General features: G+C 35.2%; 2 protein-coding genes across 2 annotated transcripts; both read left to right on the forward strand.

The window, feature by feature from the left end:
- Positions 1–5,947: 5,947 nt before the first annotated feature.
- On the forward strand, positions 5,948–11,138 carry LOC109008882 (U-box domain-containing protein 52-like). Its single transcript, XM_018989145.2, has 8 exons — positions 5,948–6,148; positions 6,588–6,715; positions 7,329–7,450; positions 7,532–7,738; positions 8,096–8,381; positions 8,529–8,630; positions 8,995–9,423; positions 10,100–11,138. The coding sequence occupies exons 1-8, from the start codon at positions 5,965–5,967 to the stop codon at positions 10,886–10,888; spliced, it is 2,247 nt and encodes a 748-aa protein (XP_018844690.1). The 5' UTR covers positions 5,948–5,964; the 3' UTR covers positions 10,889–11,138.
- Positions 11,139–13,091: 1,953 nt separating this feature from the next.
- On the forward strand, positions 13,092–13,634 carry LOC109008808 (extensin-2-like). The gene has a single exon (XM_018989040.1). The coding sequence runs from the start codon at positions 13,092–13,094 to the stop codon at positions 13,632–13,634; it is 543 nt and encodes a 180-aa protein (XP_018844585.1).
- Positions 13,635–13,801: the final 167 nt, after the last annotated feature.

Genomic DNA, 13,801 nt, shown 5'->3' on the forward strand with positions numbered 1-13,801 from the left:
CAAACAAACATAGAGGAGAGAATCATAATTTTATCTTATAGAATAAAACCTAAATTCTATCATTTAAAATCCAGCTAGAATGCTATGCATTGAAAATAATTCATTCTAACAAATCCAAAAAATATATGTCCAAAGTAGTAGTCGGTTGCGTTTGGGTAGTGACTGTGAGGTGATCTTAAATATTCTGTAAATAGTAATAATAAAATAATAATAAAATATTAAATAATAGTGAATAGTAATAAAAAGTAAGTAAAAAATAATGATAAAATAATAAATAGTAGTGGAATATTATCATAACATTCCACTACTCAACCTTAATAGCCAAAGATTCATAAAAAATATCACATCTTGTCTAGCATCATTCCCAAAACAATCCAACATTAGAAACATCTAAACTATCACCCAACAAATTCCTAAAACCATCTTTCTAATTAACTACATATTTATCTACGTATAATTGGCTTGTAAAAGTCTCGTATGATGATCGATAATATATTATTTAGAAATTATTTATAGTTTTAAATATTGATAATGACATCATATATATATTTAAAATACAAAGATATTATATTTTATTTATTTATGAATTTTATAATATAAACTATAAACTAACATATCAGGAAATATTTTATCTTCATAAAATTTTTATAAACAGATAGTATCAAATAAGATGAAAAAAAAAATAGTATAGATCATTTGTGATATAATTTGTAAATGAGCTATTTTTTGAAATAATATATTTTTCATATCTAAAGTCTGGGACCTAAAAATCGAAGCCCAATCCGTGTAACAGCCCAGCCCAAAAAATAAACCCAAGCCTCAGCTACCTCAGCTACCTAGACGGCAGCGTTTCGGCCGTAGGGAATGAAAACCCTATATTTTTCTTTCTTCTCTTCTCATATGTTTCCCTTATATGAAAAAGATTTCAAATTAGATATTATATTTGGAAGCCAACCTAATTTAGTAAACTTTAAAGATGGAATGAAAATATCAAACCTGATTTTTCTTCTTGATGAAATGGAGACCGTAGAAAAGTAGAAATTAGCTAACCGTTTGAATTGTACAATGTAAAGAAAAAAACCAAAAATGTAAGAAAAGAAATTTCAGACGAATACCAATGAATTAACCCAATTCCATTCATGTAATATTAATGTTATAGATGAATGGATTTATTTGTTGAAGAATGATATAAAAATTATTGTGACATTTAATATATAGAAAAATATGTATTAGCCTAACATGGTTAATATTAATATAAAAGATGAAATCAGCTTTGAATTGTTGTGAATACCATATTTATCTACATATGATCGGCCTGTAAATTAAAGTCTTGCATGTATGATCATCGACAATATAGAAATGTTAATATTTGAGAAATTTTTGTTAAATTTGTAGGATTTATTTATGGTTCTAAAATATTAGACATGTTTTTTTAATTTAGACATGATACACTTATGAAAGTAAAATATCAATAATGACATAATATATATTTAAAATATGAAGATGTTATAATTTATTTATTTATGAAATTTATAATGTAAACTATAATCTAACATGTCAGAAGTTAATTCTTCATAAAAATTTTATGAACAATTAGTACTAATTTAGAAGGAAAAAAATACTATAGATCATTTGTGATAACATTTTTAGATAGGTTAATTTTTGAAATGGTTTGATTTTTATATTTAAAGCCCAGAGATGAAAAACCTAGGCCCAACTCATGTGAAGCCCAGAGAAAAGAAACAAAGCCCAGCCCCCCTTTAATTAAATGACACCATTTCAACCCTAGGGTTAAAACCCTAGTTTTTTTCCTCCTCTTATTCTCTCCTCCTTTCTCTTATTCGCCCTGCACCACATTTCTAAAAGAGAAATGATAGTTGCAGTTATGAGTGTGCATGCGTCGCATAATCATTTTGAAAAAAATGAATATATATGAAACTCATATGAAAAAAAAAAATTAATTTTTTAATAGAGGACCCCACTAATTTTTAAAACGACTACACGACGCTTGCGCATTATACGATTGCATGTAGCATTACTTCTGAAAACCCTTCCCCTTTCTGAAAATCATGTCTCATTCTCTCTCTCTCTCTCTCTCTCTCTCTCACAAAACTCTCTCCCTTTCCCCATCTCATCTGCTACCACTTCTCTCTTTCTCTCTCAGTAGCTTGGTGAAGCTGCTGCCGCTCACAAAGAAGAGCAGTCAAGCGCGGTCTCTTCTCTGCATCTCTGCTCCGTCCCTTCTACACCAACAAAAACCACCACTCTTGACTGCCACTCTCGCATCTCTCCTCCAGCCGTCATCCACGAAGAACAACCCACACCTCTTCATCTCTCTCTCTCTCTCTCTCTCTCTCTCTCTCTCTCTCTATGTCTCTGTCTGTTTCTTTCTTCTGTCTGTTTCTTTCTTAGAAAATTATTTGTGAATCGTTAAAAATCTGGAAAAAAAAATTGGTTGTCGTCATATGGGTGTGAATAGGTTTTTGAATCGTTACAATTTCATCAGATTTGTTTTTTTGTTTTTACAAATTCAACTATAGATTTTTGTAATAGTCTGAGCAGATTTTCTTATTTTCTTTAGATCTACATGTATTACACCTTGTTTCTACATTTTATTTCGTTTAATGTAAATGGGTATGATTGATTTAATGAATTTATACAGATTTGAAGGGATTTTCTTTGGATCTGTGTTGGTTTCCTCCCTCTCTCTTTGTCTGCTTCTTTGTAGGAGTGCTACCCGCCCCCTATGGGGCGGGGGCACCCCTTCCCCGCGCCCTGCCCCGCATGCGGCGGGGGGTGGGGTTTTCACCCCCGTCCCCCACCCCGGTGGGCGGGGTGCAGGGTGGATTCCCAATCCGCCCCGCCTCTTTTCACTTAAAAAAAATACCACATTTATTTGATTTAAAAATTATTTATAAATATAAAAGTAATTAAAAATACATTTTTAGATCCAAATTATAAATTTAAATTTTATAAATATGATTATAATTTAAAAACTATGTAATTTTTAAATTTGCTAGTGCATATTTTATGTAAATTATAGTGTATTAGTTTTTAAACTATATAATTTTTAAATTTGCCAATGCATATTTTGTGAATAAGTCTAACAAATTGTAATATATATTTATATATACACAATTTGTAAAATATAAATATATATTTATGTTTATATATATGTATATAATATATATATAAAAATGGGGGTGGGGGCGGACCCTCCCCTCCACCCGCCCCCGCTAGCCCTAGATGTGAGGCGGGGGGTGGAGCGGAAGTGGGGAGAGGCCCCGCTGCCCACCCTTACTTTTTTGATAGAAATTTCCTTTATAAATAGTTACAAATCTGAGCAGATTTGTTTCGATTCTGTCATATGCGTATGAATTCATTTCTAAATCCTTACAAATTTGAACATATTTTGAATTTTTTTGTATAAATCCTACTGTAAATTTGTATAAATTTGAATTATTATTTTTTTTATCTGCATTGCTTTCATCTTTGTGGGTATGAGTTTTTTCTTGAAGTTGAAGAAATTCCAACACAATGTGTCGGTCTGAATTCAATGTTCATGGAACTGAGGGGAAAAAAATGTAAAACCACGAATAAAATAAAAACAAACCGAGGGACAAAAAGGGTAAACAAACAAAATATATGGGTAAAATCGTAAATACAAGAACAAAATATAAAAAAGAAGGGCAAAATTGGAAGAAAACATGAGACCAAAAAACACACTGTTCATCCTGGATAAACGCTTTTTAATATATGTAAGTGATGCTAGCTACCAACGATTGATCATTTTATCTTCATATTCGCAGTTCTATTCCATTATGTAATATTTATAAATTATTAGAGACTATTTATTATATCTAATTTGTACACTAATAATTTGCTGCCGCATAATAGCTGGATGGTAAGAGATCGAATGATGATAAAATAGATGATAAATAGAATTTTTTATTTATATATAATAAGGAAACTTCTGTGAAAGATTGCTGAAATTATTTCCTGTCATTATATATATATATATATATCGATATATAATAGGAGCTATATGTCTGCAACAGGCCGGAGTAGTCTTTGCTGGATATTGGTGGATCAGAACGTACAAGTTTGTGACTAACACGCAAATTAAGAAAAGAGAAAATCATCGAAGTAGACATATACAGACAGGCCAGCCTCCTCATGATCATGTGCATGATCTGTCTGCATGAGAAAAACATCATCAGTTTTCACCAGCACTAGATCAAAATCACAAGGACAATTAACCTCTAATACCTAGAGCATGCATGCATGCAGTAGTACTACTAGTACTACTGCATTCATGTATCTCTGCATGCGCGTAAGAATCTAAGATTATATATAAATCGAGTACTACGAACCCTGCAATCACCTGAAACCTAGCCAGCTAGCCGATGAATGAGTTGATGATCAATTCTTCCACGATCGAATATAAAGAAACTTAATTTCAAGCAAAGTGTTTGTGAAATAAACCTATAATTATAAACATTCCCCCCAAAATGGGGTTTTTCAGGTCAAGAAACGTCTCTCATGACGATCATGATCACAGCAATCCAAAAAATATAAAAGAACTACTACTTATTTCCACTTGAATTCATTAATGAGCTAGCGCGCGCATTCGCATACTCGCATGTAACCACTTCGTAATTTTCTTTATAAACTTCCATGCATGAGTAGTACCCATACGTGTCAAGAATCATATATGTAAAGGAAAGCTAGCTAGCTAGGAGGTCATGATCATTTTTAGGGCAAGTTTGGGACAAGACAAAACATAAAATTCTCATCTCATCTCATCATTACATATTTTTCAAATTTCTATACAAAATATAATAAACAATTTAACTTTTTCAAATCTCAATACACCTTTTTCAAATTTCAAAATAATAATAATATTAAAATATAATATTTTAAACTTTAAAATAAAACACAACATTCTCATCTCACCTCCCAAACCTACCCTTAGTGAAAAGATATTAAAAGACGCATCTTAAGCGTGCACATGCAAGCGTGCACTGCATGTCACCAATATATATATATATATAATATACACATGCTCATATGGATCTAAATAAAGGACAATTATATTGTCACGCGATAATTATGTCAATTCCTATAAACTATATATAAACTTGATCTACAATAAGTCTAACTCAAGATTAATTTGTATTTAATTAAAAAAGAAAAATCTTAGATTTACACGCAAATCTTATTTAAAGAATTTTACACACGTAGTACGGTACTAAGGTACGAAGTAATACGTTAAATTTAGTTTATAATAAAAAAATATATATAATCTAATGGATTATAATAAATCACGTAAAGAAGTTAAATCTAAGTACAGCGAAGCACTTTTCTCTTTCTCTCTAGAAGTACTACAGTCATCCACATGATCACCGCTATATAATTTATCGATCTCAAATGGATATCTAATGATAAAATTTGATAAATAAATAAATAAAATCTTGCACTTTACGCGCAATATGATCTATACAAGGAAAAATAGAATCTTCTTGAGTTTTCTCTGTTAAAAGTCCCAATATAGAGAGACTTGGGGAGGAGTTGAGCCAAGTTTCTCGGTCATGGCCGAGTCAAATTGCCTAAATCAAGCGAATGATGGGCGAGGCGCATGCATTTTTTAAGAGATACGTAAAGATTCCGTTTTCCTCGTCTGCTCGCTGGATCATACATGGGTTTTCAGCTCCACGTTCGGAGCAAGGTGAAGCTAAGTTACTCTCTCGATCCTCTCCCCGCCAGTCGGATTTTCACGGTGGAGGAGTTTGCGGCCCCGGCGGTCGGAAATTTTTTGCAATACTAATACTGGCAGCAGTACTGTTGCGAGATAGATAGCAGCTTAATTAGCTCTGCTCTAGCGAACGAGCAACGTTAACGTTAACATCAATATATATAATCGATATCTGATCAGAGGTATATATACAGAGTTTGCAAAACTTAATGATTCACCACTTCCCTCCCAATGACAGCTCTCAAGTATCCATGGTCAAGACCACCGCTGTGGCCATTGACAAGGACAAGAACAGCCCTCATGCCGTCCGGTGGGCCATGGACCATGTTGCAGCTAACAAAACCAACTCTCTCACTGTCATCCACGTTAGGCACAAAGGCAGTATCCAACATCGTAGGTACCCTCTCTCTTTCACATTTGATTAATGATTAATTAATTTGTTCGTACCTTATAACTAATTAATGTACATTAACTAGGGTCAATTAATATATATTCTTGTCGAATTTAGATTAATTACTAGAATCCATGAGAAAGAGATCATCAAATAGGCGCGTCCACAATATTTATAGTTGAAAAAATCTATTCATCATCCATTTTTTCATCATTTTCAGTGAAATATAATAAATGGTTTATAATCATCTAATATCATATTATAAGATACGATGAGAATTAGGATGATGAGTAGAATTACTCGTCTCTTTCTCATTTTAAGCCCTATGATCGAACTCTAGAGAATCTAAATCCATTCTTATCGATATGGCCTTTGCTTTAATGTTTTAGCATTATTGTCATTCAATTTTGTGGGCCTCAATGAGTTCTGATGAGCGCATAGATGTGTATGTATCTGTTGATAGTTATGCAGATCAGGGCGGAAGTGATTATGGAGAACCAAGCGATCACTCTCACGATGCCAATGACCTGATCTTCATGCCCTACCGCTCATATTCTGTTCGTAAAGGGGTACGTGTGTATAGTTTGTGCACAATATGTTATATTAATGAAAAAAATGATATTTGCAGTCCTAAATGTACATGTTCAAGCTCCGTGCACTCTATGAAAAAGGTGGATAAATCTGGACTCACGTGAAAAAAATATTTCTTAATGATGGAATACTCCATTTTTTTTAAAATGAGTGCGTGAGACTTACACATCCTAAGAGTAATATATCTAAATTACTTTATATTAATAATTACTTACTTGAATTTATATATTTGATTATCCAAATAAATGTAAATATTAGATCACATCCAAGCATATGTATATAAGAGTATTTGAGATGATATTTTTTCAAGTTTTCCAATAAGTTGTGGGTATAGTACTGTTGGATCAAGGTACCTTCAAGTTTAGTGCGAATTGTAGGACTTTAAGTAGGAGAGAGAAAAACACATAAAATTAAAAATAAATTTATCATTCCTACTTGATAATGTCTCTCTCTTCCATTTGAGGTCGGGACTAATTGACATGATGGTCCATTGCCGGGAGAGTTAATTGAGATCGATTCCAGCACTACTAGGTGCAAGTTGATTAAGCAAACTAACTAACATCAGATCTCACTGTATGTGTTGAACGTCAGATTCAATTGAAAGAGGTGCTCCTTGAAGATAATGACGTTCCTAAAGCACTTTTGGACTATATATACAAGAACTGCATCGAAAGTATTGTTGTTGGTGCATCTACAAGGAATGCCCTCTCAAGGTCTCTCTCTCTCTCTCTCTCAAAGTTGTATTCATGTGTGTGAATATAAAAGGGAAACTGAACTATATTATATGCATGCAGGAAGTTCAAAGCATACGATGTGACAGCTAGTTTGATGAAATCTGCACCAAGTTTCTGTTCTGTGCATGTGATTTCGAAGGGGAAGATACTTTCATTGCGAAGGGCACCAAGGCCTCTGTCTAATACAGTTACCCCACCTAAACACTCATTATCATCTCTTGTGGGACTCCCACCACCACCTCCTGATCTCGGCGGAGAAGACATGAGGTACATACAATATCATGCATACCCAAAACACTACAACTCATGACATTAGTATCCATTGATCACTACTCTTCGATCGTTACCAGAATTCCAGCTTGATGCAGGTGTTAGAATATATATATATATATAAATGAAATGATTAAATTTACATATTTCCAGCAGTTAATTAGTAGATTGAGCTCCCTTTTGGCCGATTGTTGTCAAGCCTATATATGTGCATGCTTGCTTGCAAGAGAAATCATATAAAAGACAAATTAATACTGATGGTCTAGCTAGTTATTATATATCAAACTTTTTAGTTACTAATTTCCATTCTCTTAATGGGGCTTTTTTTTTCCTTATTGAAACATAAATGCACAGACCAGCTTCACGGTGGAGAAGTGCAGGTTCTGAGAGAATGTTGCACTTGGAAAGGGGCAATGATACACCGATAGCAGCAGCAGCACGCGAGAGGGCCAGGAATAGTCCGACCAATCTCTCAATGGAGAATATGGAATTTCAAAACCGTGCTCCAAGGCCTTCATTTGGCCGTGATTCTCCGCAGTCCATTGACAGTAGTACTGATCCTTCACGAGGGGCAATGATGTTCGGATCCATAAATTTCAGCATTCCATCTACCATGGACACCTGGGGCAGACAGCCTCCAGTAAGTAGTAGTGCAAATTAATTAATAGTGAAAATATCAGCAGGATCGAAGAGTCCCAAAACTCTCGCCTTTATTATCATACAGTTTATATGAACTACGTACTGATCTTATCAAGCGATCTGACTATGAGCTGATGGTGTATTGCAGCGAGATGTAGAAGCTGAGATGAAAAGATTGAAGCTCGAACTGAAGCAAACCATGGACATGTATAGCTCAGCTTGCAAAGAAGCAATCTCAGCCAAAAATAAGGTGATGTCATATCTTCACTATTTTCATGAAGAGACCACTGATCTTCTATATGATCCTTGACTTGGTGTTTGATCTTCACCAATTGGGCATTGATCTCAATCTTTCGACTCATTATTCCATTTTATAGCCTAGCCAAAAATTAACGTCTTTATTATAACTTAGACTGGCAGAGTGTTCTAATTGTAATTTTATCAATATCTTATCTAAGTAGTTCGTCTTAAAAATAATTAATGTTATCAAGATCTCATATATATAGTTGAAAGTTTCGAGAACTTGATTATCATGTTAATTTAATGTTAACGGTATTGATGATTGAAACAAGGATGTGGCGACAATTATAAAATGTTGTGCCACTGATTGCCAGGCTAGAGAGCTTCTTCAATGGAAGCTGGGGGAAGCTCGCAAGTTTCAAGAAGCGAGGCTTGCTGAAGAAACAGCTATTGCTATTGCGGAATTAGAGAAAGCCAAGTGCAAAGCTGCCATTGAAGCAGCAGAGGCGGCACAGATGCTAGCGGAGAAGGAAGCACAGAGAAGAAAACAGGCAGAGATGAAGGCCAGGCGAGAGGCAGAACAGAAGGATCGGGCCTTGTCTGCAATGACTCATAATGATGTCCGGTATAGGAAATATAGCATAGAAGAGATTGAAAAAGCAACTGAGGATTTTTCTCAATCAATGAAAATTGGTGAAGGTGGATATGGACCTGTGTATAAAGGCTTACTTGATCACACCCCGGTTGCCATCAAAGTTTTGAGACCAGATGCTGCTCAAGGGAGGAAGCAATTCCAACAGGAGGTAAGATATACATACACGTAGGGTGTTAAATTGCAAAAGACTCAGATCTCCTAGATAGTACTTCTTATTTCGGAGCATTGTTGTTGCATGAAGTCGGTCAATTTGTTAAGGAGCATAAGAACATGCTCACATTTAAATCTCAAGGTCTCAGATTGATTAGTTTGGGCAGTAAGGTATTCTCAGATATTCTGTGAATAATAATAAAAAAGTAATAATAGAATATTGAATAGTAATAAATAGTAATAAAAAGTAATAATAAAATAATGAATAATAATAAGGTATTCTCATAACCAAGTGATTTAGGATAAATTATCTAAATTCCATAATGATTTTAAGGAACTTCGAATCTTGTCTTGAGTAATTCTTTTAGAGTATAAGTGCAGATTGACTATTACAAAGGGTACGTAGATTGTTATAAACAATCCTTTTTTGACTCTTGGAGCATACAAAAGATGTGATTTACGCTTTTTTAGGGTCGTTATGCTAATTTCCATAACTAGTCCTTTTTTGGACTTTTGGAGTATAAGTACATCGTAGCTAAAGTCTTCCTTGGGTCATTCCATTGATTTGCAATGAACAAATCAGATTGATTATACTTGCAAGAACATCACAATGTATACTCATCCAATATATGCTATACCAACCCTTAGTTTACTATTGTCTACGACATGCACAGGTTGAGGTCCTTAGCTGCATTAGACATCCTAACATGGTCCTCCTCCTCGGTGCATGCCCTGAGTATGGATGTTTGGTTTACGAGTTCATGAACAATGGCAGCTTAGAAGATAGGCTGTTTCGAAGAGGGAACAGCCCTCCACTTTCCTGGAGAAGACGATTCCAAATTGCTGCTGAGATTGCCACTGCACTTCTATTCCTTCACCAAACAAAGCCGGAACCTCTTGTGCACCGGGACCTTAAGCCTGCCAACATCCTCTTAGACCGTAATTTTGTGACCAAAATCAGTGATGTTGGCCTGGCACGCTTGGTCCCTCCTTCCGTGGTTGACAGTGTCACACAATATCACTTGACTTCAGCTGCAGGGACTTTTTGTTACATAGATCCTGAGTATCAGCAAACTGGCAAGTTGACAACCAAATCGGACATCTACTCATTGGGGATAATGCTACTCCAAATCATCACAGCCAAGCCTCCGATGGGTATTGCTCACCATGTTCAAAGGGCCATTCAAAGAGATACTTTTGCAGAGCTGCTTGACCCTTCTGTGACGGACTGGCCTTTTGATGAGGCACTGGCATTCGCTAAATTGTCATTGAAGTGTGCAGAGTTGAGGAAGAAAGACAGGCCAGATCTTGGCACGGTTATATTGCCGGAGCTCAACCGGTTAAGAGAGCTTGGAAGGACTAGCGATGCAAGCACTAGTCATGGGTACAGCAGTAGTAGCCAGAGTCAGAGCCATGCATCACGTGATTCTGCATCATCTACACATGACAGTCAAGGGCATTAAACGAGAACTAGGTTTGTGATTTCCTCTATGTTGGCAGACTCTATCTGGATGTTCAAAATGATTAATTCGATTATTGTTGTTGTATTTCATCATTCCTGCTCATTTGTGGGCAGCATAAATGCATTATCTTCGAAACTGTTGGTATTTCAAACGTATTGTTCTAATATTAACTCACTAGCTAGGAGCCAACCCAAGACAACTGATGCAGCATTGAACCAATATGAGTAATTCTACATATAGTCGTGGAATATGTAAGCATCATACAATCATTTTGAAAAAGAGTGGGTTCAAAATTAAAACATTAATTTTTTTTTTCATGTGAATCCCGTATTTATTCACTTTTTTCAAAGTGATTGCATAACGCTTACACACTCAAGACTGTAACTATAATTTCTATTTAATAAATAAATGGGTGGACTGAACTTTACAAGTGACAGACATGTTGGTCAAGCCAAGTATTTAGTTCCCAAGTTTCTTAATTGTAGGTAAAAATGAGAGGAAAGAAAGATACATCTGCAGGCTCGTTTTGAAAATGTCACTCCTACTGCAAAACTTCTATTGTTGTAATATTTGCAGCATTAAACATGGTGGTTTTGCCATAATTATTCAGACAGTTTTCTAACTAGCTCGGTAATGATTGTAGAAAGTTTATTGAATTAAAGACAAATAAACTACGCAGAAAATGAGGAAAAAGCCCGGGGTATGTTCAAGGAAAGTAGAAAAGAAATCAACCTCATCCAACATAGATGGGGTATACATACTTGCCTGACCTTTTCTTTTCCTGAACCACTGCTGCTTGAATTTAAACTTGATCTGGAGAATATCCTTTTCAATTAGTTGGGAACAACACATCGCGTTTTAAAGTGGCAATGAGGGGTCTCTTTTAGTATGTCTACTAGCTATATATGCCCCCAACTACGTACTCTTTCCATGGCATGGCTACTTTATGGGATATACTAGATCAAACCAGAATTCCCTAGAAACAGCAAAGGAAAGGAAGATCAGGGCATAAAAAGAAGCCCACCTTGCAAAGAAAAGTAGAAGGAAAGAAGAAGCATGCATAAAGTGTGATACTAATGAAGAAAGCATTGATTCATACACAAAGGTAGATTATGTTTGGAGAAAGGCATAAGAAAACGAAAGTGTTCGGAGAAAGGCATAAGAAAACGAAAGTGTTTGTCAAAGATGCTTTACTTAGGATTCCTTTCCATGAAAATGAAAGAAAAATGGACTATCACATGTGCTACAAACTCCAAGGAGATAACAAAGTAATCATGACTTGTATTTTAACCTATAAAACCAATTACAGTCATGGGTCCCTCTCCCTTTTTAATCATCACCATCCATATCTAAAGATCACTTTTATAGTATTCAAACAGTAGCAAAAAAAAAAGCCAAAGGTTAGTCTGATTGGTATACGTCCTACTTTTAAAATAGAGATCTAAAGTTTGAAATTCTCCTCCTTTAACTAAAAAAAAAAAAAAATTAAGGAGAATTACAATGACAAATTAATAAAAGTGACAGTTAATTTAAGAGGTCTTATCTTGGTGACTTCAAGATGTTTGGTTTCCTGTTGGTCAATCTTTTGTGCTATGTCCATCCATCGACATTGATCAATCAATGGCACCACCACCGAAAGAGGGAATTAGGCACCACCTTCAGTCAAACAAACTACAGTTCTTTATTGGTATTCCAATACAGGTTTTCCTGTATCGCAGGCCTTCAAATATTTGACTTTTTTACATGTTTCAGGCATATAGGTCACTCTCATCGACAAATAATTTGTATAAACTCTAAATAGATAAATTTTATACAAGTTTTTGTAAAAAAATAGATCATATTTTAAAAAAATATAAAAATAAACTATTATTTATTAATAGAATTTATTATTTTATAAAAAATTTGTATGAAACTTATCTATTTAGAATTTATATCTAGCATTACTAATAGGTCATCCAATTCTAGAGATGTCGATTACAAAAGTAGTTTTTATAGGGATGTGTCCTCCTTTACAGCAGTTCACCACAAAACCCACTGAAGAAGCATCCAAATTACTTCTTAAAGAGCCTATAATCAAGGCCTCATTTGTTTTTGTCCCTATAAAGTCACACAAGCTCAACAAGTTTTTCAGTCCCTATAGAACAGAATTGAGAATACCAAACCCCCGGCCTTTTTTCCCCAAGCTTATGCCATTACAGTTCAGATGGGTACGGATCATGGCAACATTTTGGCTTGGATGAGAAAGAAATGGTTTCTTTGGTTCTTGAAGGTAGGGATTTTGGGGCTGATCATGTTTGCCAGTGTGACATCTGAGGATCAAATCGGGGTTCCTTCAACCAACACACTATGCATCAGTGATTGTGCCACATGTCCTGTAATATGTTCGCCGTCGCCTCCACTGCTACAGTCACATCCGCCACCATTGCCGTCAGCGCACCACTCACATCCATCACGACCGCCACCACTAGAAGCATCAGCCCCAAAAGCTTCTTCATATTCTTCAGTCCAACCTCCTCCACCACCACGACCTTACAAGTACTTCAACAATATGCCTCCAGGTCCAGGGACACCTCCTACAACATATCCGCATGACTACTCATATCCCTACTACTACTTTTACGCCTCCAAGGCTTCCTATCTTTCACTTGATGCTTCCTTTTTCTTCAAGTCACTTTCTCTTTCATTTTGTGTTTTCTTGTTGGTGAGTAAAAGCCGGATGCAATTTGTTCCATGGGAAAACATATAGGATGTCGCACTCAACATGTTGCTAGGATTCAAGCTGGAATCACTGTACTTCAAACTGTTCATAATTTTCAGTCTAAATTCTAGTTACATTTCGAGATAAACTACTTGTTCTTTGTTGAATGAGTTGAAGACTACTTTGTTTGATTTGTATATTAAAGGGCAAGCATA

Source organism: Juglans regia, chromosome 15 (genome assembly GCF_001411555.2).
Source record: "Juglans regia cultivar Chandler chromosome 15, Walnut 2.0, whole genome shotgun sequence".
Taxonomy (NCBI): domain Eukaryota; kingdom Viridiplantae; phylum Streptophyta; class Magnoliopsida; order Fagales; family Juglandaceae; genus Juglans; species Juglans regia.

Coding starts and splice junctions, on each gene's coding strand:
- LOC109008808 (XM_018989040.1), top strand. CDS start 13,092: ATGGGTACGGATCATGGCAACATTTTGGCTTGGATGAGAAAGAAATGG.
- LOC109008882 (XM_018989145.2), top strand. CDS start 5,965: ATGATTCACCACTTCCCTCCCAATGACAGCTCTCAAGTATCCATGGTC. Junction 6,149..6,587: donor CAAAGGCAGTATCCAACATC/GTAGGTACCCTC, acceptor ATGAGCGCATAG/ATGTGTATGTATCTGTTGAT. Junction 8,382..8,528: donor CCTGGGGCAGACAGCCTCCA/GTAAGTAGTAGT, acceptor GGTGTATTGCAG/CGAGATGTAGAAGCTGAGAT.